Genomic DNA, 27025 nt, shown 5'->3' with positions numbered 1-27025 from the left:
ACGATTATCTCTTCTCCTTTATCAACTAGTAAAGGAATGTGTTAGACACCGTCACACTGGTGACTAGGTTTCAATTTAGGCTAAGTGTGGTACAGCATGCTGCACTGGCACTCCAAGACGGACAGGTGGATCTCTAAATTCAAGGTCAGCCTCCCTTAGAATTCCAGACTAGCCTGAGTTACTCGGAGCGACATCCTGCCTCACAAACAAACAAACAAAATAATAGCAACAACAAAAAAGGTCCAATATAGGAATTTGGGGAGAATTCAAACATTCAGACTCTAGTGAAAGAAAAGTGACTTTCTGATCATTTATAGAAAACCTGTTTCACAATATTCTCTATCTCAGTAAATGCCAATTCCAAGCTTCCGATCGTGCCATGTCATCTTAGCCTCCTCTCACACTGGACATCTAATCATGTATGACAGGGCTCTAAAGAATCCCAGATATGTCCTTTTTGTTTGTTTGTTTGCTTGTTTTTTGAGACAGGGTTTCTCTGTGTAGCCCTGTTGTTCTGGAACTCTTTAGACCAGGCTGACCATGAACTTGAATTCACAGAGATCTGCCTGCCTCTGCCTCCCAGTGCTGAGGATTAAGGGCATGCACCAACACCATCCAGCTTCTGATTGCGTTTTATTCTGCCATGGTAACACCATCTCCTGGATTTTGGCAGTAGGAATTGTTGTTCTCTATTTGTTTTTATCCATCTTGAGAGCAGCCAGAACATTTACAACCATGAGACCTATGCTATCACACTGCTTCTGCCTGATACTCTCCATAAAGGTTCAGCTTCAGGGTAAAAGATAATAATTCCAAAGATGCACAGGGTACCAGACCGCACTGCTCCTTTCTGCTCCATTATTCACTGTGCCTCACGCCTAGCACAGAGGCTTTTGGCTTCCTTGAGCCAGCAGACTTGTTCCTGTTCCAACGTCTTTTAGGCTTGTATTTTCTGGCTGGCGCTATTCTTTGGCTACTTCAAGTCTTTATCACTATCTAACATGCTGTATTGCTTATTACTTATTGAATTATTGATACAGGGTCTTTTTAAAAAAACATTTATTTACTTATTATGTATACAATATTTTGTCTGTATGCCTGAAGGCCAGAAGAGGGCGCCACATATGAGCCACCATGTGGTTGCTGAGAATTGAACTCAGGACCTTTGGAAGAGCAGGCAATGCTCTTAACCACTGAGCCATCTCTCCAGCCCCTTGATACAGGGTCTTATTCTGTAGTCCAGTCTTCTTGACTCCGAAGTGCTGGGATTATAGGGTGAGCTACTACCATTGACACCATTCCACTTACTGCCTGTTTTCCTTCACTATACAATATAAACTCCAAGAAAGTTGAAGTTGCCATTTTGCTCAGTGCTTGGCACTCTCCATATGGAAGATGTGAAATATGGTGAGTGAAACTATGGACAAGTAGTTAATGAATTTATGCTTTTGATAACTTGTTTAAGTTTTTAAAATCTCACGCTAGCCCCCTTGGCTTCCTGCCTCAGCCTCCGAAAACTGAGATTACAGCAGTGTGCCACTTCCTCTAGATTTTTGTTTTGTTTTGTTTTTTCGAGACAGGGTTTTTCTGTGTAGCTTGGTGCCTCCTGCCTGTCCTGGAATTAGCTCTGTAGACCTGGCTGGCTTCGAACTCGCAGAGAGCTGCCTGTCTCTGCCTCCCAAGTGCTGAGATTAAAGGCATGCGCCATCATTGTCCAGCTCTTCTTGCTTTTTAAAAACTGCATTTAGGTTTTAATTTTTAAAATTTTATTAGTTTATGCGTATGGGCGCTTTGCCTGCATGTATGTCTGTGCGCCACATTCGTGCAGTGGTCAGAAGAGGGCGTTGGATCCCTTGGAACTGAAGTTAGCTGGCTGTGAGCCACCTTGTGAGTGCTGGGAATTGAGCTCAAGTCTTCTCGAAAAGCCGTTAAGTGCTAGTAACCAGCGAGTTGTCCCTCTAAGGGTTTCTACATAGCTCTGGCAGTCTAGGACCTCACTAGGTCGACCAGGCTGGCCTCGAATAATCCATCCGTCTCTGCCTCCAGAGCGCTGGAATGAAAAGGGGGTGCGCCACCACGCATGGCTCCCTCTTCGTATTTTTTTTAAGCCCCAACTTTTGGCTTCCTTAGGATAACTGTTCTTCTATTTCATGAAACATTGTACTGTGAAATCTTCAAGCATACAACAAATTGTCACCTCTGTATTTCTCGATCGTAAATTCCATCAGGTTTGAACAGACGCTCAGTTTTCACTGTTGACAAAATCCTTTTGAGCCTCAGCAACCCCAAGTAATGTGCTTGCAAAGAACGAACTACTCAGGGGAGGTGCCTCTCCAGACCGCACAGTATCGCGTATCGATCCTAGACTGAAGGCGGCTGTCCTGGTGTCTCCCGCCAGGCCTAGCCTTACGGCAGACACGCTTCCACAACACTCGAGTCTGGCCGAGGCTGCTGGAAAGCAGGAGCCCTGCCTTCCCCCAGAGAACAAAGTTTTCCTCGGGGCCCTTCCGGCTCGCCACACCCCGGCCAGAGGCCGCTCTGCGGACTAGGCCTCTGCCGACTCAGCCTGAGCGCGCTCCCTCGCCGCCAGCCCTCCTTTCCCCTCCCCCCGGCGCGGCGGCGGCAGTTGGTCGCGCGCCTCCGTGCCTTTTCCACCCCCTGCGAGAACCAGCGGGCTCCAGGCCCTTTGGGATTGGCTGCGTCAAAGGGCATCTTCTCTCAACCTCTTTGATTGGCTGCTGTAGGCGCGGGATGCAGTCTCCAATTGGCTAGGTTAGAGCGCCTGCGCGGCGGGGTTCTCGGTCGCCAGCCATTCCTGAGGAGGACTGCGGGTCGTTCGGACGTTTTGCCTGTCGCTGTAGGAGAGCTCCCGTCTCTCCGGGAAGGCGGCTGCGGCGTCAAGATGAAGATCTTTGTGGGCAATGTCGACGGGGCGGATACGACGCCGGAGGAGCTGGCAGCCCTCTTCGCGCCCTACGGCACGGTCATGAGCTGCGCCGTCATGAAACAGTTTGCCTTCGTGCACATGCGCGAGAACGCTGGCGCGGTGCGCGCCATCGAGGCCCTGCATGGCCATGAGCTGCGTCCAGGTCGCGCGCTCGTGGTGGAGATGTCGCGCCCAAGGCCCTTGAACACTTGGAAGATTTTCGTGGGCAATGTGTCGGCTGCATGCACAAGCCAGGAATTGCGCAGCCTCTTCGAGCGCCGTGGACGCGTCATCGAGTGTGACGTGGTTAAAGGTAACGCGGGAGCGCGCTTGGGGAGGGGACGCGCGCGGTGCACTCAGCCTATTAGCCACGCCCCTTACCCGGGGGGGTTGGTCCTTGCGGTTGGGAACGGTGGGAAAGTGCGCGGGAGCGGGGCCTAAGGTGTTGGGGGCGAGTTGGGTACCGCCACCCTCCCCTGCGGTCCAGGCAACAACATTCATCAAGTGGGAGGAGTCGGCTCTGGGCGGGTGCAGTGGGCACTGCTAGGCGAAGCCGCGGGCCTGGGGTCGCGCCAGAGACTTGCGAGTGTTTCGGGTTGGGGCGGGGGTGCATTTTCCTGGTTGCAAGGACTTGCTACCAAACTGAAATTGGGAAGTGACGGGCACCAGCCGGACCATGGAGCGGGGAAGATTTCGCCACTTTCCCACTTCCTCTCCACACATGGGTCAGATCCCGGGAAGAGGGAAAAGGTGGGGGCTAAAGCCCCAAGGCCTCCCCGGGGTTTCCTCCTTACGAATGCTCCCAAGCGGAAGGTAACGGGGCCCTTGGTCATTTCTCGGGTTGCAGTCTTTATTAGTATTCTGTCATGGATCTGCTTGTGGGTAACAGAGGGGCCTTTTCCAAACCCATTTGGCTTTTCAATATTTGGTGGGTTAGCCTTGATAGTTTTGTGCTTTCCAACTCTCGGGGGTCCCCCCCCACTTTGTGTTCAGTCTTACATCTTACCAGCTGGAAGCCCTGATTTTATTTTTGCATGCGGAAGGGGGCTTTTGTTATGAGGCCTCCCCCCAGGTAGTTTTTACTTGCCAAGTTGGTGCCACAGGGCCCAGCTGTTTTATAAGCTTTGAGATTGCAAAGGGGTATGCTCTGGCTTTGGGGGGATGTTGAGAGGCTGGCGTGGTGTCTGTTAAACTTGGGCTAAACACCATTCACTCAGTAGTCGTGCTTGAATAATTCTTAGGACAGCTCCCTAGCTTCGTTTTCTTTGAGGAAATGACTTTTTTGAGACCCTGTTTACTTTCTTAGCCTGGGGTCTTATCGCTTGTCTCCTAAATGCTATTCTTTTTTGTTGGCAAGATTTTAAGGGACAACCCAGACGTGTCTGTTTCACTGGTCAGAGTTAACTTTGCTCTGTCATTTTCAACAATGCCACCTGGGAGTCATGTCCTACTCATGCCTTACTTCTGTTGGATTCCTATCTGCTCGTGCCCTATGGGAATGATGAGGACAGGAATAACTGCGGTGGTAGTGCTTGCTCATTCTCATCAAATAGTTCATTTGCTATCCAGGAAAGTCACAACTTTTGGGCCATTGTTGTCTTCTCTATAATGGGGGTGTTTAAAGGGTCATAGGGTGTGCATTACCAGGAACAAAATGCTTGTTCTGCATTGATACTGATTCTGTTTTCCTCAACTCAGGTTATATCTGGAATGATACTTTCCTGCAGTCTTTAAGCATACTGTGGTGCATGGATTTTTGCTTCTGTTTAAAGTAAAAGTGGGAAAGGTCTCAGTTTGGGTACTTGACCAACAAAAGGATGGGATATATGAGTTTTTATGAGAGTTTTGTGTTTAATTGACCTATCTAGTTTCTTTTGTGGTTCTTAGGTAGGCTGGCTACCAGAGTGGAAATCTAGAATCCAGTACCTCAGGGTACAGTCTCTCTCCGTTGGAATTCATATGGATCAATAAACTTTTTTCTCAGATGGTAGGCCAGAAATTTGCCTGGCTTAGTTTGGGACTGACATTAAGTAGAAGTGAGGGTGGTGGTTGATAATAACTTTACATACACTGTACAGCTCTAGGCAGATTCTCTGTGAGAGTTACAAAGTTTGTGCATTTTTCCTTTTAGAAACAAATATAGCAAAATTAGACTCTAGACTGATATGACCTAGTCTCTACTTTGATATGAAAGATTTGGTGACGATCTGAAACATACTTCCACTGATGATGTCCTCTTTGGGAATGAAAGCATTTTAAAATTGGGAGTGTACTAGAAGAAACTTGCTCTGCAGAATACCTTTCTCATTTTGGGTGGGGAGGCTGAGGATAGGCATTTGGTTGAATTTTCAAATCTTTGAAAAGTGCAAAAGCTTTATCTTACACAGAATGGCCAGCTGTTTTATTTTACAGGAAAAAAGCATAGTTGCTTGATTAATTGAGCTTAGGTCTGACTTGTAACAAACTAACTATTCTCCACAGCTATAGCAGCTGTGCACTGTTGGATAGTCAGAGATGGACAGTTTCAGGTCTGAATATCAGAAAAGAAAGATTTTTTTTTTTGGTTGGCCATTCTTTCTCTATACAACTTTGCAAACTTAAAAGTATTTAATCTTTGGGAAAACTCAGTTTCGAGTATTCTTTTAGCTTTGGTGCTAGAGAGATTGTGGTGCCATCATAGAAGGTCCTGAAAACATAACTTGTTAATCATATCTCCTCTGTCCCTGCTCAGACAGGATTTCTCTGTATAGCCCTGGCTGTCCTGGAACTTGCTCTGTAGACCAGGCTGACTCCCATACTCAGAAATCTGTCTGTCTCTGTCTCCCAAGTGCTGGGATTAAAGGTGTGCACCACCATCTGCTAATCTTATGCTGTGATTTCCATCAGTAGTTTCTTTGAAGTAGTTCAGCAGGCAAGAAGGTCTTTGGAGTTCTTCAGATTTCTTTGTTGCCCTAGTAGTAGTTGGTTTCTGAGTGTTTTTGACAGGCCTGACTTTGGCTACTTACTGCGATTTAGCCCATTTCTAGGTAACAGATTCCCTGGGCTTCTACTAACTGAGGTACATCTTCACTCCCCCCCCCCTTTAGGTCTATTTTATTTTATGTTTATGAGTGCCTGCATGTATGTATGTATGTGCACTACATATGTGCCTGATGCCCACAGAGGTCAGAAGAGGTCTGATTCCCTGGAATTGGAGTTAGGGATGGTTGTGAGCCACAATTTGAGTGCTGGGAACTTATTATACAAGAGCTGCAGGTCTTGTAGAGAATTCAAGAAGCCATCTCTCCAGTCCCTGTCCCCTTTTTGAGGCAATGTTTTATGCAGCCCAAGCTGGTTTTGAATTTGCTGTGTAGCTACAGTCCTGATTTGAATTGCCTCTACCTCCTAGGAGCTGCTATCATACGTATGTGCTGCGATGCCCAGTTCACACGTTTTTCTTTTTTAAATATTTATTTATTATATTATGTGTATAGCATTCCTTCCACATGTGCCTGCAAGCCAGAAGGGGGCGCCAGGTCTCATTATAGATGGCTGTAAGCCACCATGTGTTGCTGGGAATTGAACTCAGGACCTCTGGAAGAGCAGTCAGTGCTCTTAACCTCTGAGCCATCTCTCCAGCCCCAAGTTTTTCTACTATTAGGCTTGGACATTTCCTTATAAAAGTTGACTATATTTGTGTCAGAGACCTTCCCTCGTTATTGCTTAATTAATTGGGCAGTCATTTGAATTATTCATTTGAAAGTACTGTTCCTTTTCCATCCTCCCCTTTTCTGTCTCCTCCCCCTTTCCTTTTTTATAGTATGGGGGGATCAAACCAATGCCCTTACAGTTGTTATATATACACCATCACTGGTTACATCCCAGTTCATAAGTCTTCTTGTTGTTTTTTAGACAGGGTCTCACTATGTAACACTCAGTGACTATCCTGGAACTCCTTTGTATGCCAAGCTAGCTGTGAACTCATACAGAGCACCCAAGTGCTGGGATTAAAGGCACTAAGGCGCCCCCCCCCCCCGCCACGGTTTTAAATCTTCTTTTGGTTTGTCACTATTTAAGCTTTTTTTTTTTTTTTTTGAGACAGGGCTTCACTGAGACTCTAGATTGCCCTTCAACTTCTGGTTCTCCTTGCCTTTCCTCCTGATTGCTAGGGTTACAGGGTTACTACTGTCATATGCTGGGCAGCACTTTATCTGCTAAACTCAAAACCAAGATGATGGGAGATGTAATTTCTCTTGTAAATCCATTGAAATTTTTCTTAGGTGTTTTTCCTAGCTCATTTTTGAATAGGATAAGGAAACTGGTGGGTGGTCATGTTGGTGCATGCCTTTATTTATTTATTTTTTGGATTTATTTTTTTAATTATGTGTGTATGTGGAGTCTAGCTAGAGTACTTTGGATCCCCTGGAGCTGGAGTTAACGGAGTTGTGAACCACTTGATACGGGTGAGTGGTCCATGCTCCCACTGAGCTGCCTTTAATTCCAGCATTTTGCAAGTCAGTCAGGCAGATCTCTTTTGAGTTGAGGGCTAGTCTGGTCTATGCCAGCCAGGGTTACCTAGTGAGGGGAACAAAAAGATCAAGAATGCAGGCAGGCGGTGGTGGCGCACGCCTTTAATCCCAGCACTTGGGAGGCAGAGGCAGGCGGATCTCTGTGAGTTTGAGACCAGCCTGGTCTACAAGAGCTAGTTCCAGGACAGGCTCCAAAACCACAGAGAAACCCTGTCTCGAAAAATCAAAAAAAAAAAAAGAATGCAGGAAGGTTTCTTTGTCCTTCCTGTTGTTTGGTTGTCTCTTTCTACCTCACCTTCTGCCCCATCTACTTTGAAGCTCCAGCTAACCTTAATGTTTTCTTTTGAGTGGGTGGGTGTTTCTGCTTGTCATTGCATTTCCCTGGTACCTTTTTCTTTCTTGAGGTGAGTTCAGCTTTTTTTTCTTTTCTTTTTTTTTTTCCAGTGTCTTTGTAGTTCTTGTTGACCTCTAACTCACCTTCTGTCTGTCTCACCTCCTGAGTGCTGGAGTTTTGACAAGCTTTACTACACCTGGCCTCTCCGTTTTTCAAGATATCTTAGTCCACAACAGCTATTTTTAGCTGATCAACCTAAACTAGAGATCAGCAATCAAAGGACAATTCAAATACCCTGTGGCTAGGTGGAAAAGTAACATTTAGCCTTTCATAATTGTTAAAAAAAAGTCAGCTTTTGACCATGGGATCATTGAAGACTAGCATTTGTTGAACTAGGAACATCAAGCTTGGTGTTCATCTTGTTCTTAAAAATTAAGCCAGGCATAATGGTGAACACCTTTAATCCCAGAGATGGGGGGGGGAATCTCTGTGAGTTAGAGATGAGCCTGGTCTAGTCTACACAGTGAGTTTCAAGACAGTTGGAGTCACATAATAAGACCCCATCTTGACCCCCCCCCAATATTATTTTATGTGTATGAATGTTTTGCCTGCATATAAGTGCCTACACAGTTAGAAGAAGGTGTGGCGTTCTTTGGAACAGGAAGTGATTATGAGCTGCCCATGTGGGTGCTGAGAACCAAACCTGGGTCCTCTGTAAGAGCAGCAAGTGCTCTTGACTGCTGGTCCAGCTCTCCAGCTTCATTTTGTTCTTTGGTCGTATTAAGCAGGTTTCAAGTTTATGTGGCATTATGATTTATTAGATGAAAAATAATATTCTCTAGGGAAATAAATCTCTGGTTAGTTTAGGTTTGAAGAATTGTCATAATTCTCCATTATCTTGCAGCCATTTATACCTCACAAGGCATTTCTGTCTTCTTACTTGACCTCTAATTTGAGGTTAGTAGTATAAATTTTTCCAACGGGGAATAAATGGTAAGTTCTTTAAGATCACCTAACAAGTCAGTGATGATGGATCTAAAGCTGGGCCTTGTAGTGTAGCCCAGGATCCTTGATATTATATTGTACTTGGCTTTTTGCCTTTTACTTTTTGGGAGGGGGCATTGTCTTCAAATCCAGGAAATGACTTGTTCTGTAGGAAGGAATAGCTTAGATAAGCATCTTGGAATGAAGTCCTAAAAGTAAGGATGGCTGTTGGGAGGCCATTCACAGTAATCTATTTTATAATAGATAATAGCCTTAGTAATTCCATCCAGATAACTCCTCCTTTCTTGCAATAACTCCTCCTTTCTTGCACTGATATGACAGAGATTGGATTCTGCCTCTTAATTTACGTAAAGTAACCACAGGTTCAAAATGGAGTTGGGCAAAACCTTAGGTTCCTTTCATTGTTCTTTATATCCTCTTGATGGCACTATTACAGTTCGTGGTATGGGTGTTATCAAGAATTTCTTCCCCTTTAAGGTTTTCCCTATGTTGTAGATGATTAGAGTTCTCAGATCAATATCCTGTCTTAGACTTCTTCCCAACACAATTTACTCAAGAACCTAGGTAGGTGGCTGGTGATGCTCAGTCATGAACTGGCATGTGTAAGACCCTTCGTATGTTCAGTCCCTGGTCCTACGCTTTCCCCTCCCAATAAAGCAAGCCCCTTTAAGGGTAAACCTGAAAATTCAGCAGTCTTTTAAGGGGAATGTGTTCTTCTGTCCCTTGAAGAGAAAATAGCAGAGAAAGCAATGTGGACTCTTGATTCCATTCCTTTATCTTACTGACACTCATAGGGTCTAGCTTCTGTGCAAGTTAACATTTTTTAGTTATACTACACAATCCTGTTCATGGACCTCCGGGATGAAACAAAGGGGCATGGAAGAGCTAGCTGGGGCTTTGGTTCTGGCATTAATAAATTGATTTACAGCAAGCCTCATAGAAACTTGGAGTCTGTTTGCCTAAAAGTTTGCCTCCCAGGATTGTTGAGAGGTCCTGGATGTGAAAGTGGGTGTGAAAACTGGAAAGTAATATGGAAAGGGGAAGATTTCCTAGCAGGAATTCTGTGAATGCGTGCTTCTTGCAGTCACTCTGCTTTTACTAATTGGACCTAGACAGAGAAGTGAGTCATGCCAAATTGTGAGTGGTGGTTTCTAGTATTTTAAGCTCTTACCTTCAGAGGTGAGTGTTAAGTAGCTAGTTATTAGATATGCTTGAATTGAGAACATTGAGTAATTGAGTGATCTAGAAATACTTTGTGTATTTGCTTGCTGGTTTATATTTATAGAAGCTGTGAAGATTTTTATCCTACATTGTTGTTCATTTTTGCTTTTCTTTTTTCACAGAAAGTTAGTTGATTGAAGTGGCAGGGGGACAGGGAAGAAGGCCGTAGTCAAATGACTGCTTGAGACAGTCAAAAGCTTTGTGACACATCAGCCACATTTCATGGCATACTCATGTAGAGGAGGGTTTGGAGGCCTGGTTGTAGCTGGCAACAGCTGGGTGCTGTTGTGTGTCCAGTTTGGGACCCAACAGGTAGTATGCCCTGCCCCCCTAATTGCTAACCCTCTGTCTGCTGCTTTATCAGACTACGCGTTTGTTCACATGGAGAAGGAAGCAGATGCCAAAGCCGCCATCGCGCAGCTCAACGGCAAGGAAGTGAAGGGCAAGCGCATCAACGTGGAACTCTCAACCAAGGGGCAGAAGAAGGGGCCTGCCCTGGCTATCCAGTCTGGGGACAAGACCAAGAAACCAGGGGCTGGGGATACAGCATTCCCTGGAACTGGTGGCTTCTCTGCCACCTTCGACTACCAACAGGCTTTTGGCAACAGCACTGGTGGCTTTGATGGGCAAGCCCGTCAGCCCACACCGCCATTCTTTGGTCGCGACCGCAGCCCCCTGCGCCGTTCACCTCCTCGAGCCTCTTATGTGGCTCCTCTGACGGCCCAGCCAGCCACCTACCGTGCCCAACCCTCAGTGTCACTGGGAGCTGCCTATAGGGCCCAGCCTTCTGCCTCTTTGGGTGTTGGTTATCGGACTCAGCCCATGGCAGCCCAGGCAGCCTCTTACCGTGCTCAGCCCTCTGTCTCCCTTGGGGCCCCATACAGGGGTCAGCTGGCTAGCCCTAGTTCCCAGTCTGCTGCAGCTTCCTCTCTTGGCCCATATGGTGGAGCGCAGCCCTCAGCCTCAGCCCTTTCCACCTATGGGGGTCAGGCAGCTGCAGCTTCTTCGCTTAACTCCTATGGGGCTCAGGGATCCTCCCTCGCCTCCTATGGTAACCAGCCATCCTCTTACGGCGCCCAAGCTGCCTCTTCCTATGGGGTTCGTGCGGCTGCTTCTTCCTACAACGCACAGGGAGCAGCTTCTTCCCTAGGTACCTATGGAGCTCAGGCAGCCTCCTATGGTGCCCAATCTGCAGCCTCCTCACTGGCCTATGGAGCCCAGGCAGCCTCTTACAATGCCCAGCCCTCAGCCTCTTACAGTGCCCAATCTGCCCCTTATGCTGCCCAACAGGCTGCTTCCTATTCTTCCCAGCCTGCTGCTTATGTGGCACAGCCAGCCACAGCTGCTGCCTATGCTAGCCAGCCAGCTGCTTATGCTGCACAAGCTACTACCCCAATGGCTGGTTCCTATGGGGCTCAACCAGTTGTTCAGACCCAGCTGAATAGTTATGGGGCTCAAGCATCAATGGGCCTGTCAGGCTCATATGGAGCTCAGTCTGCTGCTGCGGCCACTGGTTCCTATGGTGCAGCAGCTGCCTATGGGGCTCAGCCATCTGCCACCCTGGCAGCTCCTTACCGCGCTCAGTCAGCCTCTTTGGCTGCTTCGTATGCTGCTCAGCAGCATCCCCAGGCTGCTGCCTCCTACCGTGGCCAGCCCGGCAGTGCCTACGATGGGACAGGCCAGCCGTCAGCAGCATACCTGTCTATGTCCCAGGGGGCCGTTGCCAACGCCAACAGCACCCCGCCGCCCTATGAGCGTACCCGCCTCTCCCCACCCCGGGCCAGCTACGACGATCCCTACAAAAAGGCTGTCGCCATGTCAAAAAGGTACTGTATGCCCCCCCGCCTCAGCCCCCAGCTGGGGCTTAGGGCAAGGGGCAGAGGTTGGCATGGGAGGGAAACAGGAGCCATTGGCCCCTCACTTGGTCTTCTGTGGGATGTCCGAGGGTCATGAGGGTGAGTGAACATTTCTGGCCATCAGAGTTTAGGTGGAACATAGTGCTCAGTCTGGGGTGATACCAACAACCTAGGACCAGGAAACGTCACCATTCTAGGATAGCCTGTTGTACCATTGGAGCCACTTTCTGTAGGATTGGCTCATAGCTTTTCCCACTGTCTTAAGCCCTGTTGTCCTGGTTTTGGTGGGGTAGATGTGAAAGAGTAGTCCTTTTGGCACTCACTGGCTGAAGGCAAGCTTATGAGGTGCGTTCACCCTGGGAAGTTGGGGACCCTGCTTTTCCTCCGTCGTTCTGTTGATGAACTAAGGTCTTTTTGTACAGGGCCCATGAATGGGGATAGTTTGTTTGGGAATGTAGACCAGAATTCACCTTGACCAGTTTGGAAGGGAGAGAGCTTCAGCAGAGGGCTTGGTTTCCTGCTGACTTGAACCCTTGTTTGATTTCTTGGCCTGGATAGTATGATGAGCCTTCTGACAAGGAAACCAAATGGTTTGAGACAAATCTGATAACACCCTCCCTGTCCCCAATGGCATCTCCCCTAGGCCCACCTGGAGCCCTCCCGTAAACTGTCTCATTTACCAACTGTCTTCTTCTCTCGACTAGGTATGGTTCCGACCGGCGTTTAGCCGAGCTCTCTGATTACCGCCGTTTATCAGAGTCGCAGCTTTCGTTCCGCCGCTCGCCGACAAAGTCCTCGCTGGATTACCGTCGCCTGCCCGATGCCCATTCCGATTACGCACGCTATTCGGGCTCCTATAATGATTACCTGCGGGCAGCTCAGATGCATTCTGGCTACCAGCGCCGCATGTAGGGCCATCCTGGGGATGGGGCGCCACAGGAAGGGAGAGAGAGGAAGAGGTAGGGTAGGGTTCAGACTCAGGTCATCACCACCCTGTTTCATACCTCTCCCAATGGTGATTTTTCATCCCCTCCCTCTACCATGTGGGCCTTCCCCAGGAGAGGACCATTTTGTATTTGGCAGTAGCCTGCTTTGTTTCTTTGCCTCAGCAGCACATCTTGCTACTGGCTTTAGATCTGCGGTTTTCCCCTACCCTGGCATCTTCCCAGAATGGGCATTTCTTTTATATTTTTATTTTTTTCCTGGCTCCCTTTATTTTTCTGCGCGATACTTGAGGTTGTTTGGTGGGTCATACAACCTACAGCTGATGTCGGGCGGTGCGTTTTTCTTTTTAGATGTGAGGGAGGCCAGGAAAGGGTTACTTTAACCATTTCCTGTGGGCCAACCTATGCCAGCAGTCCAGGGGGCCCTGACTGTCCTCTGTAGAGACTATTGAGACTGAGATCCGGTTGGGACAGTCAGGTGGTATGTGTCCAGATCCCTGCTTGCCACTGAAGTTTAGCTGATGGTGACTGGCATAGTCCCAATTCCCTATCTGCCCAAATAGGTGGTGTTAGAAACCTTAATTTTTTTTTCTCTTTTGTATGGACTACAAATAAAACTTGGGGCGATTTGTGGTTTGGAAACCTGGTTGTCATTGTCTTGATTGCATTCAGTGTCAGGTGAGCCAGTTTGACATCCAGGAAGACATGACAGCTAAAGAAAGGCAGCCTGAAGACCCAGAGTAGGTATGGAAAGGTGCTTGAAAGTGGGGTTAAGTTCATTATCATCTTAAATGGCATGCCATCTTTAGAACTGGAGAGCAGACGGATCAGTTTCAGCTGATCACATATTCAGAACAATGCTCATTTTCCTCTGCTTATGTTTGACTAATGTCCATGACCTTTTCCCAGTTCAGGAAACAAAGCAAAAACTACAATCCTATAGGATGGTTCAGGCTGAGATCTGAATGGGATTGGGTAATGGGCTGCCGCCAGTGTTGACAAAGCTAATGAATCCAGGCAGTAGGCTTGAGTGAGTGTTGAGGCTGGGACCTGGGAAAGAAGCCATAGTGGAGTGAAGGTGATGTCACTATCCGGTACTGCCCTGTGGTTGGAGAAATAAGGGGCAAGGAAAATATGAAGCATATGGGGCTATCTGACCATATCGTGGTACTTCGCCTGTTGAACTTCATCATGGAGCATCCTTCATGTGTCCTGCCAACTTCGGTCATCACAACACCTGTCTGCATCTATTATGGTTTTTAGATACCTTTTTGCTGGGTTTATATCTGAAGGTATTATAAAACATTCATGAGAAGTGGCTGGGGTACAAACATAATCAAGAAGGAATGCTGAGATTGAGCAAAGAATTGATATAGAGCTTGTCTGGAAGAGGGCTGGAAGACCTGGGCAGTTTGAACCAGGGATAAAATGGAGGTTTGAACTTGATGGGTAGATAAAAGAAGACTGGTTAAGTGGAGTGATAACAGAATCCTGATACTCCTTGGGGAAGGATGCTTTAGAGACATTTGGGGGCTTGGTGGATTAAGGTATGTGCGTGCACGTGTGATTGCAGCTGCAAAATAGATGGGGTGGGTTGTCTCTGCCTCCTTCATTGGCATCATCGGAACTTGGCTGTGACAGTAGTTTGCCCCAAATGTCTTCTTCCTTCTGCCCATCATGTAAAAAAATACCTCAAACTCACAAGTTCTTATTTGTGGCTAACGGGTAAATGTCAGGGAGTACTGGGGTCAAAGGTCTTTTATTTGCTTCTCTTTCTGCTCATCGCCTTGCCTTCAGGTGCTTTGCTGCTCATATTCATTCCTCTTCAGAATGGGGGGAGAATGGAAAGATAGGTTTCTTAATACTTTTCTCTGTGATGGTAGAATGATCTGAGAGCTAAGTTACAGACTTGGCGTGACTGCTCTGGGGGAGTAGAGGGTTGGATGTAGGGCCTGATTATGGCCTAGGTATTTGTAGTATCTCTTTGTCATTTTCCTTTTCCTCCAGCCCTTGTTCTGCCACAGTCACAATTCCATGGTTCCTGCAGAAAACAAAAACAATCTCCCCCCTCCAACCAGCTTTATGTATTCCCAGGGCCAGTGTTGATCTTTTTTACAGCTAAACTCGAAGTGATTTGGTTTATTGGATCAGTCTAACTGTTGGCCATCTTTAGATCCTGATGCCTCATTGCCCCAGCCCTCAGGGTTCTCATTCAAGCCAGAAGGAGCTACAGAGCTAAATCATTTGTCATTTTCTTTTCTCTTGCAGATTGTTAAAAAAAAAAACAACTTTAAGTTATTCATCTCTGTTAATTCTATAACCCACTCATACTTTGCTTTTTATTGATATCTGAGTTTTAAGTTCTTAAAACTTGGGGAAAGATGGGTTTGGTGAATGGGAGGACAGAAATGTAATGAGTGTTTTGGGGAAATGGATTTTCATCGCATCTTCAGAACATTTAACTTCTACACATAGCATCTCTACATGTTGGCCATATTGGAGAAGTTTTGTTGGTTTATTCCTGGAACAAGACATACACAGAGACTTCTAACCTTATCAGCCTGCTCTCTTCAGAGGTTTGGCTTTTGTTTTAAATTCTCTTGGCTTGCTGGGGTTCCTTTTTTCTTTTTTTTTTTTTTTTTTTTTTTTTTTTTGGGTTTTTTTTTTTTTTGGTTTTTCGAGACAGGGTTTCTCTGTGGCTTTGGAGCCTATACTGGAACTAGCTCTGTAGACCAGGCTGATCTCGAACTCACAGAGATCCGCCTGTCTCTGCCTCCCGAGTGCTGGGATTAAAGGCGTGCGCCACCATTGCCCAGCTGGGGCTCCATTTCTTAAAATAGAGATAATGAGAGACCATCAATGAGGAGCCGGTCTCTAGAAGTGTGCTGCTTTTCTATACAACTCCCTTGTGTCCCCAGCTAAGCAGTGTCAGAGTCCGTGCACAGTCTGTTGGTTCTCCAGGCATTTTGTCCCATCAAGCCAAGTCAAGGGACAATAGAGTAGCATGGTAAAGCCATAATGAAAATATATTTACTAGATTTATGGACTGGCACTATTTAATAGAAGTTTGGGTAATAGAGAAGATAAAATAGTACACAGAAAGCTAATATTTATCTAAATTATGTTTTAAAAAGATGCTAAAATAAGGCCTTTTCTTCTGAAAACTCTTAATTTCAGGTTTCCCTCTGACTCATAATTAAATCTGTATCTATAAAGCTTGAGATGGCAGTGCTTGGGAGCTTGGTCTGGGGTTGGCTGGAGAGAGCTCCGCACTGGAAAGTAGGACCTACCCCGGCGAACTGTTAGTTAATGAGCAGTGCTAGGCAAAGGGTGGACCAAGGAGAAGGGGATGTGTCAGTGGCTAGAGAATACTTTTTTTGGTAAGACTTAACTCAGGTTTGAGTTTGAATCCTGACTCTACCTCTTTTTTGGTTTTCGATACAGTTTCTCTAACTTGAGCCTTTCCTGGAATTTGTCTGCAGACCAGGCTGGCCTCAACCTTACAGAGCTCTGCCTGCCTCTGCCTCCTGAGTGCTGGGATTAAAGGTGTGCGCTGCTACTGCCCAGTCTGGCTCTTCCTCTTAACTGTGTGATAATTGGATATGTCAGTACTTCTGCCTTGTTTTTATCATCCAGCATTTTTTTTTTTCTTTTTTAATTTGAGACAGGGTGCCACTCTGTAGCCCTGGCTGGCCCAGAATTCAACAGGTAGATCAGGCTGACCTTAGACTTAGCTCTCTGCGGGCCTCTGTCTCATGAGTGCTATAATTAAAGGTGTGCACCACCATACTCAACTTTGTTCTTTTCTAATTTTTTGTTTGTTTTGAGAACAGGGTCTTAGATGTCTGAGGCTGGTCTCCCAACTTCATGTGTAGCTTAGGATGACCTTAAATTCATATCTGTCTTCACATCTCAAGTGCTACGGTTACTGACATGTACCACCATGTCCCGTTTATATGGTGTTTGGGATGTGAATGACTCCAGGAACGCCTTCATGCTATGAAGGAAGCACTCTACCAACTAAACCGTGCCCTTAGTACCTCATTTGACATGATCATGGTTCTAAGTATTGCTTAAAATCAATTTTTTAGCCGGGCGGTGGTGGTGCACGCCTTTAATCCCAGCACTCGGGAGGCAGAGGCAGGCAGATCTCTGTGAGTTTGAGACCAGGCTGGTCTACAAGAGCTATTTCTAGGACAGGCTCCAAAACCACAGAGAAACCCCATCTCGAAAAACCAAAAAAAAAAAAAAAATCATTTTTTTATTAACCAACTCAGAAATATCAAAAAGTGATAGTATCAAAAAAGTCATTTTTAGTTTGGCGATGGTGGCACACACCTTTAATCACAGCACTTGGGAAACTGAGGCAGGCAGATCTGAGTTCAAGGCCAGCCTAGTCTACAGAGCAAGTTCCAGGACAGGCTCCAAAGCTACACAGAGAAACCCTTCCTATCTTGAAAAAAGGAAAAAGTCATTTTTATATGTTAATGTTCATTGAAACCAAAATACATTACCTCTTGTAATTATTATTCCATAACAGTTTCTAAAAGGGTGAGTGAACATAAAACAGATGAGGGTATGTATTATACTCAGCTACTAAGTTTCATTTTTCGGGGCTCCAGAGATGCCTCATTGCTTAAGAGTACTTTCTGATCTTTCAGAGGGTCCTGGGTTTGGTTCTCAGAACCTACTTGGCGGTTCATAACAACCCTTAACTCTAGTTCTAGAGAAGCATAGCATCCAATGTCCTCTGTGGGTCCTGTACATGGTGCACATAAATTCTCACAGGCTCAGACTCACACATGTAAAAAGAAATTCATCTTAGGAATGAGACAATAGATTCTGGGGACACTGAGCTGACCTGGTGAAACGTAGTTTTGCAAAGGACTTGGGATATAGGTTTGAATACAACACATAGGAGTCATCTGAGTTTTTGCTGTGAGTGCTGCATAGCAGCATAGCAATGACTTAACCTACTAGACTACACCAATATGGACGACCCTCCATCTCTGGTGACACCATTTTGTGTCTTAGGATGACTTTTCTTTTGCTTATGAAAAAATAAAGTTTGCAGTACGAGGGACATCTTGAATGGAAAGGAGTAGAAATATAGTTAGCCAGTGGGCTTGGAGCGGGCACACTTGATTGTTAGCCTGTTGCCTCCCTATGAACATCCTTGATACTGGGTTTTAATTTGAGCCTTTGTCAAACTTGTGACTCAGTTTTGGACTAGGGGCCAGTTATTTATTAGGAGTGTAAATTATTAGATGGATGTGTTGGCTTGTGGCTATATTTCTAGTACTAGACAGGCTAAGGCAGCCGGATGGTGGTGGCACATGCCTTTAGTCCCAGCACTCAGGGAGCAAAGGCAGGTGGATCTCTAAGCTTGTGGTCAGCCTGTTCTACAAAGTGAGTTCTGGGACAGCCAGAGTTACACAGAGAAACCCTGTCTCGACAAACCAAAAAGGAAAAAAAAGCTGAGGTATCTAAGAGTTTTTAGTTATGTTGCTGGGGAGTGAACCCAGGTCCTCCTTGCTAGGCAGGAGGTTCTATGATTGTGCTACATACCTTAGCCCTGGCAGACAAGATGATTTAAAAATAGAAGACAGCCGGGCAATGGTGGCGCATGCCTTTAATCCCAGCACTCGGGAGGCAGAGGCAGGCGGATCTCTGTGAGTTCGAGACCAGCCTGGTCTACAGAGCTAGTTCCAGGACAGGCTCCAAAGCCTCAGAGAAACCCTGTCTCGAAAAACCAAAAAAAAAAAAAAAAAAAAAAAGACATTAAAAGTGTTTTTGTAGGTGGGATTATAGTTAAGGGAGAGGGTTTGAAATTGGTGCTGTAACTTTCTGTAAGGGGAATACCAAGTTCCTAGAGCTGTGAGCAAATAGACATCAGTGTGAACACTTGATCTATAGTTAACCTCATTACCGAAGGCTTCATTTTGCTATTGTCAACGTCATGAAAAGCCACCTCTGACTTGATCAGATTTTGTTTTGAAGAAGATTGAAACGTTGTTCTGGTGATGATAAGCACGGATAACTTTTCCTTGAAGTACTGGGATTCTTTTGGGTTTTCGAGACAGGGTCTCCTCTGTGCAATAGCCCTAGCTGTCCTGGAACTCACTCTGTAGACCAGGCTGACCTCGAACTCACAGAGACCTACCTGCTTCTGCCTCCCAAGTACCGGGTTTAAAGGTGTGTGCCACCACTGCCTTGCTGAAGTACTGGGATTCTAAAGTAAGGACCTTACATGTTAGACCCATATCATTGAGCATATACCTCTCTAGCCAGCAAGCCAGTATAACATGAACTGAATCCAATCACTTCCTTCCTCAGATATCAAAAAGTTTTCTCATGTATTAGTTTTTTTCCTTTCCTTCCTTTTTTTGAGACAGAGTCTCTGTGTAACAGTCCTAGCTGTCACGGAACTATCTCTTGTGGACCAAGTTGGCCTTGAACTCACAGTTCTTCTGCCTCTGCTTCTGGCCTGCATTCTTTTTTTAGTCAATAAATATTTGAGGGTCTTTCATGTTACCAAAGTAGTTCCAGCATTTAGGGCATATATTATGGAAAATGATCAAGATAGAATTTCAAGTAATTGTAATTATTTGCAAAAGTAGTATGAAGTGATCAGTTACAAGTCAGGGTCTGTGCCTTTAGATAGAGCTGCCAGTAAACTGGGTGGTGGTGGCACACCTTTAATCCCAGCACTCGCCTTTAATCGCAGCACTTGGGAGGCAGAGGCAGGCGGATCTCTGTGAGTTCGAGGCCAGCCTGGAACTATAAGAGCTAGTTCCAGGACAGGATCCAAAGCCACTGAGAAACCCTGTCTCGGGGGTGGGGTGGGGTGGGGAAAGAGCGGCCAGTAAAAGATCTGAATAGAGAATTAAAAAACCAGTCTTTATCTGGTGGTGATCAAGCAGACTGAGACTGTAGCGAAAACCTGGTTGGGTAGTTTGTTAGTCTATAAAGAAATTGGAATATGCCCCTCACTCCTGGTTTTCTTTTAGACAGAGTCAAACTATGTAGGCTTGACTAACCTGGAACTTGCTATGTAGACCAGGCTGGCATTGAACTCACAGAGACTTAATTGCTTCTCCCTCTTATGTGCTGGTATTGCCTGTTCAGCTGTAGTAGATTTTAACAACCAAGGACATGATTTTGATTTGGAGGTTGGTTGGCCATAGTCTGGTGGTTTTGATGTCTGCACACTGGCATGAATTGTGATCCTTTGAATTGTTACCTAGTCTCTACTTTTGAACCTGTAGAGATTCTAATTTAGTGAATGAATTGGTCTTGTATGCTATTGCAGGTATTTTTCAGGGATTTCGGCATAAGAAAATTTAGAAGATTGAACTGAGAGAAAAGAATTTCTATACTATATGTGTTCTGGATGCATATTGAGTTGTGATAATGTAGTATTAGACCTCCTCAGAAAGGTCCAGGGCAGTAGAACTGGTTGTATTGATTACTGATCTCAGGTTGCCTTTACTCAGACTCAGGTGCATCAGAGTGAAATGAACCGTGGCCATATTTAATGTCATATTTCCACATGGGGGATGGGGGTTTTGAGACAGGGTTTTTCTGTAACTTTGGAGCCTGTCCTGGTGTCCTGGAACTCGCCATATAGACCAGACTGGCTTTGAACTCAGAAGAGTTTTGCTTTTTGAGACAGGGTTTTTCTGGCTGTCCTGGAACTCTGTAGAACAGACTGACCTGGAACTCAGAGTTCCGCCTGCCTCTGCTTCCTAAATGCTAGGGTGAAAGGTGTGCGCCACAACTGCCTAGGTTTTAACTTTAAAAAAAAAAACTTTTCCCATACTTAAATTATTGGCTAGTTTTCTGTCTCTGAGTTAGGCTTATTTTCTGTCTTTTTTGTTTTAGTCAACCCCCCCCCCCCCGTTTGGGTGGCAGTATGCTGTTCTTCCTTTCCCCATCATCCTGTTCTCATGAAGTTGCCCTGCTTTCTGCTGTTCATGTTCAAGTTATCCATTAAGCACCTTTCCCCTTTTATCCCCATCTTCAAAAGCTGCTTTGCAACGGTCGTGACTAAAGTTGCTTGCTCACTGAGTATGGGATTATGTGAAGCAACCAGTGGGTGAGAAAAATGTGATGAGGGCATTGGATCCTGTGAAGAATGTTCGTTTGTACTTGTTTGCAGCTCATTGTGACAAAGCCTTTTCTCCTAAGGTCAGTTCTAGGGAGTTTAAACTTAACAGCTCTGGCTATTGGCACCCAATAAAACCAAACCAAACCAAACTTTTGCCGTTCCTGTTTTTTGCTTTTGTTTTTGTTGCCTTTTTTTTTTTCCCCTTTTGGGGGCGAGGTTGGGGTGGGGGTCAACTTTTATGTTTACACAACATTTTGGGTGGTGGGAGGCTAGAGGGATCATTAATCCCAGTGCCTCCTAGGTTTCTGGCCGGCTCATTTCTGGGCCATTACACCGTAATTGAAGCTGGATCTACGGACTGTTTTAGAGTTTTTCAACTACCTAGTTTTAATTCCTGGGTAGCTATGGGACTTAGGAGGGCCGAAGTGGAAATTGCCCAAGGCTGAGGTTGATTTTTAAGTAGGGGCGGGTGCTCTGCTATTTATTGCGTGTGGTCTGTGTAGGCTGGACGGAGGTCTGTGTAAACTGCGGGTTGTAGTGGCGTTCAATTGGAGGGTGCGAAATCTTGGAATAGAGGACTGAATACAGTCAGAGCGTGCACGTGGAAGTGGTGGAATGTGAAAGCTTAACCAAGTTAAGGGCCATGAAGCCACTGACTGCCACACTGAAACTATCGCTTAGTCTGCCTAATGGCGGGCCGCACTTCGAAGAAACCCACGTTTGTGGCTCCTCCCTCACATGAACCTCCTGCCCAATCAGTGGCTTCGCTTTCACTAGGCTGGGTACTCATTGGCTTTCGTATAAAAGCTCCGGATTACTGACGTTTCCACCTCTTCCTGGCCTCTCAGGTAATTGGCGTTCGCGGTAACCAATCAGGAAGAGGATCTCCGGGAACGCCAGCCTTTTACTTTACCGAACATCCAATCCGGTGGTAGGTTCACTCCCCCTTTCTACCCAGAGTCACTGCTGTGGCCGCCGCCATTTTAGTATTTTGTCAGAACGGTCTGCGCTGCGAGGAGGAGGAGGATCTGCAGGTTTCCATGTGGTGAGAGACTCCAAATCCTTCTGTGTTCTTTATTAAAACTTCCCTGATTCCCTTGGACGTCAGGGCTGTCCTAGTGGGGTCGCGGCCTGCGTAGCCGTCACTGAGAGCCGACCTCGGTCCTCGACTTTGTGCGGTAAGCCTGAAGCAGCCCTCCCCCAAGTCCCCACCCCGCAGTCCCTGGAATACCTTCCTTTTGTCCCTTTTATCCTCTGCTTTGCTGATTTTCCTATTTGGGGGTTTATGCCTAGTTAACTCTTAGATTTAGACATGAGAATCTCTCATGCCCCAGGGCCGTGTTGCCTCATTAAACAATATATAGCACCCATCTTTGACCAGGCAGTTTTTCTTTTCTTTTTTCCCCCTCCTTCCTTTTTTTTCTTTTTTCTTTCTGTTGCGCTTCTCTGTGTAACAGCTCTAGCTGTCCTGGAACTCTGTAGACCAGGCTGGCCTCTTGTCTCCCAAGTGCTAGGATTAAAGGCGTGCACCACCACCGCTCGGCCAGTTTTTCTTTTCGTAGGAACTACATAGTAAAGATGTGCGCCCCCCCCAATATTTCTCCTACTCCGGCACTTTCTGTATTTCCCATACTTATTATCTGGTTGATTCCAGTGTTCGTTATTCCAAAGGAAACTCATAAACCTAGCTACTTCAAGGCCCACGTTTCCGGAAATGATTGCTAAGAGAGGAAGAGCCAATTAACTAGTCTAGTAGTTAGAATCTTATTTTCTTTGTATGTATGTATGTATGTATGTATGTATGTATGTATTTATTTATTTATTTATTGGGGGACAAGGTTTCTCTGTAGCTTTGGAGCCCATCCTGGAACTCGCTCTGCAGATCAGGCTGACCTAGAACTCAGATCCACTTGTGCTCCTGAGTGCTGTGCTTAGGGTGTATGCCACCACTGCCCGGCTTAAAATCTTATTTTCTAGTGGCTATCATGGTGGGCTGAAATGCTCAGTATATGTAGCTTTTAATTTATTCTCAAAACTTCCAGTCCTGTTTTTCCTTTGTCTGGGGCAAAGGGTCTACTCAGTGGCAGAGCATTGGCCTATAACGCACGTCACTGTAGGTTTGATGCCCAACACCACAAAATTCCCTTTGTCTACAAAAGACTGCCCTGTTAGAGACCTCTTTAATAGAAGTTCTTGTGGGGAGTATAAAGCAGGCTCTGTTGTTGAACTCCCTTGTTGGTTATTGTTTGGAGATGTGACAGGGCACACCCATAAGATAAAATTTTTGGAACTGTATGCTAGAGTAAAAGGAGGTGATAGTAGGGATTGGTTTTGTTTATTTTTTTAATAGTTGCTGTGGACTTAGGTCTTCCCTTAAAAACTTTGTCTTTTTACTTGCAGGCTGTGTGGAAATGGTGAAGCTGTTCATTGGAAATCTGCCCCGGGAGGCCACAGAGCAAGAGATCCGCTCACTCTTCCAGCAGTACGGGAAGGTGCTGGAATGTGACATCATTAAGAACTATGGCTTTGTGCACATAGAGGACAAGACGGCCGCTGAGGATGCCATACGCAACCTACACCGCTACAAACTGCACGGAGTGAACATCAATGTGGAAGCCAGCAAGAATAAGAGCAAAGCTTCAACCAAGTTACATGTGGGCAACATCAGTCCCACTTGTACCAACCAAGAGCTTCGGGCCAAGTTTGAGGAGTATGGCCCAGTCATTGAATGTGACATCGTGAAAGATTATGCCTTTGTACACATGGAGCGGGCAGAGGATGCAGTGGAGGCCATCAGAGGCCTTGACAACACAGAGTTTCAAGGTGAACCACTCTCTTTTGGTGATTGGCAGCTCAACACAAGGCTATTAGGAAGAAATTGGATGCGTAGAGAAAGGGTTTGGGATGGAAAACTTTTTGCTGGCTGATAAGGATGGGTGATGCATTTCTTCAACAATTTTTATTTACTTTGTATCTGTGCTTGTGTGCTGCAGCATGCATATGGAAATCAGAGGACAGCTTGGGGGGAATTTGTTCTCTCCTACCACGTGGGTCACAGGGATTGAATTTAGGTGGCTAGGCCTAACAAGTCAGGTGACAAGGGCTTTTTTACTCTCTAAGTCACATCCACTGACCCTCAACCTTTTTTTTATGAAACGTTCAGGAACAGTGCAGGAAATAGGTAATGAATTTTATAAAATGGAGAATGGTGATTGGAGGGGGAAATAATGGTTCGTTTCATTTGTAGTATTTAAGACTCTTGAGTCTGTTGTGAAATCCTTTCTGTGTGCATGGTGGTGGTGGTGGCGCAAGCCTTTAATCCCATCACTTGGGAGGCAGAGGCAGGTGGATCTCTGAGTTAGAGGCCAGCCTAGTCTACAGAGTGAGTTGTTCCAAGACAGCCAGAACTGTTAGAGAAACCCTGTCTTGAGAATACAACAAACAAAATCATTTCTCTGAAGACTTTGTCTTCTTTTTAATTCTGATTTTTATTGGATCAACACAAGGTCACATTGAATTGCACTTGATAGAGGAAAATCCAGAGAAAGAAAGCAGCAGGGACAGAATTTGGGTTAAGCTTCCCCTCTTGTTTCAGTTCGTTCAGTAAAGATAACAAACTTTTGAAAGGTTCTGGCTTTATTTTTGCTTTATGTTTGTGCGAAGGAGTCACTTTTGAACATCACTTAGAATTAGGAGACTGATTTTAAGAATCTAGAGAGGAAGAGTTAGGATTTAGAGCAGTAATGGCATGTCCTCCAGTTGGTTTCATGTGCATGCGGGGGTAGATTGGTTTCGACATTTTTGGGGATAGTTTGGGGTTACCATAAAGCCCTGGTGGCTGAATTGTTTTTGTGCCTGGAGGGTGTTGATGTGGTTTATCAATTCATTTGAAAGGTATTTTATTTTAAGATCAAAACTTTCTTATCAAGAGTGGCATTTAAAAGACTGAATTGTCAGCTGGACTTTGAACTCCGCATGCTTTTAGGTTCCAAGAGTCAGAAACAGTTTTTTTTTAAGGTTCTGACAAACTTCCAGATTACAGCATAGTCCTTGAACTCATAACTATATTTCTTAAGGGGGAAATAAAAAAAATACACAGATTTTGAAATATTTATGTGTGATCTACAGAAGTCAGAAGAGGGTGTCAGATCCCTTGGGACTGGAACCTGGTGGTTGTCAGCCATTTGGTGATTAAGGTGCTAGGACCTGAACACAGGTCCTTTAGAAGAGCAGGAAGTGCTCTTAACTGCTGAACCATCCCACCAGACCCATAACTCGGGTTTTCTTCTTATTTATTTGTTTGTTTGTTTATGCTTTGATGTGAAGATTGCAGACCCCCTAGAACTGGAGTTACAGACGTTGTGAGCTACCATGTGGGTGCTGGGAATTGAGCCAGTGTCCTCTTAACCTATGAGCGATCTCTCTAGCCTGCCCCCGCCCCTTTTAAAAATATTTAACTTTATGTGTGTTATTTGAGTATGGTGTGTGTATGTGTACAACATGTGTGCAGATCCCCCTCAGAACTGTATTTCAAGCCTGGGCTGTGGCTATATTAATACTAAGCAGTGGCAGGTTCTTTTCTTCATTACTAACTTTTGTGGAACAGTGCTTTATTGTCATCTTTGGTTCCCCCCCCCTTAAATTGAACCTTTCTAGAGTCTGATGACACCCCCCCCCATGTGACAAGTGCCCTGTGTCATGGGCATTGCTTTGCATTATTAAAAATGTCACAGGTCTCTCAGGTCTACTTTGCTTTTCTTTTTTTAATTGGGAAGCTGAGAGTTATTTTGTCAACAACTTAATTGGAAGCAAAGACTGCTTTTGTGGAAGGTTCTGGTATGATACCTGATATTTGGAGGCTTTCCAGAACTTTAATCACAAAGAGCTGGTGTCTTCTGTTGTCAGTTACATGTGTAAGGGGAGGAGGACAGTGTAGTCTGTTTGAGGGCAAGTGTCCTTATAACTGGGTATCTGAAACTTGGGCTCTGATGCTAACCCATGCTTAGTTAATTTTACACTGTTTTTCTTAATGTCATGGTTTTTCAAAATACGGTGCTAGAGATAGAGTCCAGGGCTTTTCACATGCTAGTAAGCTGAGCAACAGCTGGAGACCATTTCTTCTCTCCTTTCTTCATTATGTTACCTAGGTTGGCCTTAAACTTAGGTTGGTTTTAAGCCATTTTTCTGTCTCCAGCCTCTTCTAGGTGTGTGTTCCTGGAACTTGCTCTGTAGATCAGGCTGGCCTCAAACTCACAGAGATCCATCTGCCTGTCTCCTGAGTGCTGGGATTATATCATGCTTGCCTTTGTTTCATTTCTTTTTTCTTTCTTTCTTTCTTTTTTTACACAGGAAGAAAGTTTATTGGGAGGCGGGGGTGGGGGGGGAGAAGGAGAAAAAAAAACTGTTTCATTTCTTAATTGGTCAAATTTCTTTATGTGTTTATATACCTGACTAGTCCTTTTCCTTTTAGTTTATATTCTTTTTTTTTTCCTTGCCTACTTGAAGAAAACTGACTTTAGATTTAAAAGGTTTAGTTCCCTTTTTGGACACCAGAATCAACAAATGCATAGATCAAGGCATTTATCAGTGAATAATCCTATGTCTTAAGTGTGTTTGCATGCTTCTTGGTTGTATTTTTTTTCCCCTAATTTGTTATGTTCTAAAGTTTCCCTATCCCCATCCTGGGCAAATTTCAGTGTTTCCATTATGGCCTGTAAACATCTAACTGCCTATCTTTGTTCTTTTTGATATCTGCAGTCTAGATTTATTAAGCTTTACCTGTTTTTGTATTTTGTCTCCTCACTCTCTTAATAGTTCCTAGGATCTAATTTTGATTTTTCAGGTGAGATTATTTAACACTTTTTTTTTTTTTATTTTCGAGACAGGGTTTCTCCGTAGCTTTTGGTTCCTGTCCTGGAACTAGCTCTTGTAGACCAGGCTGGCCTTGAACTCACAGAGATCCGCCTGCCTCTGCCTCCCGAGTGCTGGGATTAAAGGCGTGCGCCACCACCGCCCGGCTTTAACACTTTCTTTTATGTAGGAGAAACCATTTTTCTAGTGACTTGAAAAGTTATTTTTTTAAAAATATTTATTTTGTATACAGTGTTAGTTTTCATGTCTG

The 27025-nt window shown here is 45.3% G+C and overlaps 1 protein-coding gene across 5 annotated transcripts in view; it reads left to right on the top strand.

Annotated features, from left to right (window-relative positions):
- The first annotated feature begins 2789 nt into the window (after positions 1-2789).
- Positions 2790-27025, top strand: part of LOC101992676 (RNA-binding protein 14) — a 28645-nt gene continuing 4409 nt past the window's right edge. The window contains exons 1-3 of one of the 5 annotated variants that reach the window (XR_003377296.1): positions 2790-3239; positions 21753-21835; positions 23305-23373. Coding sequence is in view for 3 of the 5 variants with exons in the window: in XM_005351686.2 (XP_005351743.1) it covers positions 2903-3239; positions 10359-11820; positions 12555-12762 (2007 nt within the window). In the remaining 2 variants the exon portion in view is untranslated. Of the gene's footprint in view, positions 3240-10358; positions 11821-12554; positions 13437-20535; positions 22083-23304; positions 23728-27025 lie in introns of those variants that run through there. The other 4 variants (XR_001229002.2, XM_005351686.2, XM_005351685.3 and 1 more) reach the window with 4 other exon arrangements.

This window comes from Microtus ochrogaster, chromosome 8 (genome assembly GCF_000317375.1).
Source record: "Microtus ochrogaster isolate Prairie Vole_2 chromosome 8, MicOch1.0, whole genome shotgun sequence".
Classification (NCBI taxonomy): Eukaryota; Metazoa; Chordata; class Mammalia; order Rodentia; family Cricetidae; genus Microtus; species Microtus ochrogaster.
This window is presented reverse-complemented; position numbering and strand designations above follow the sequence as displayed.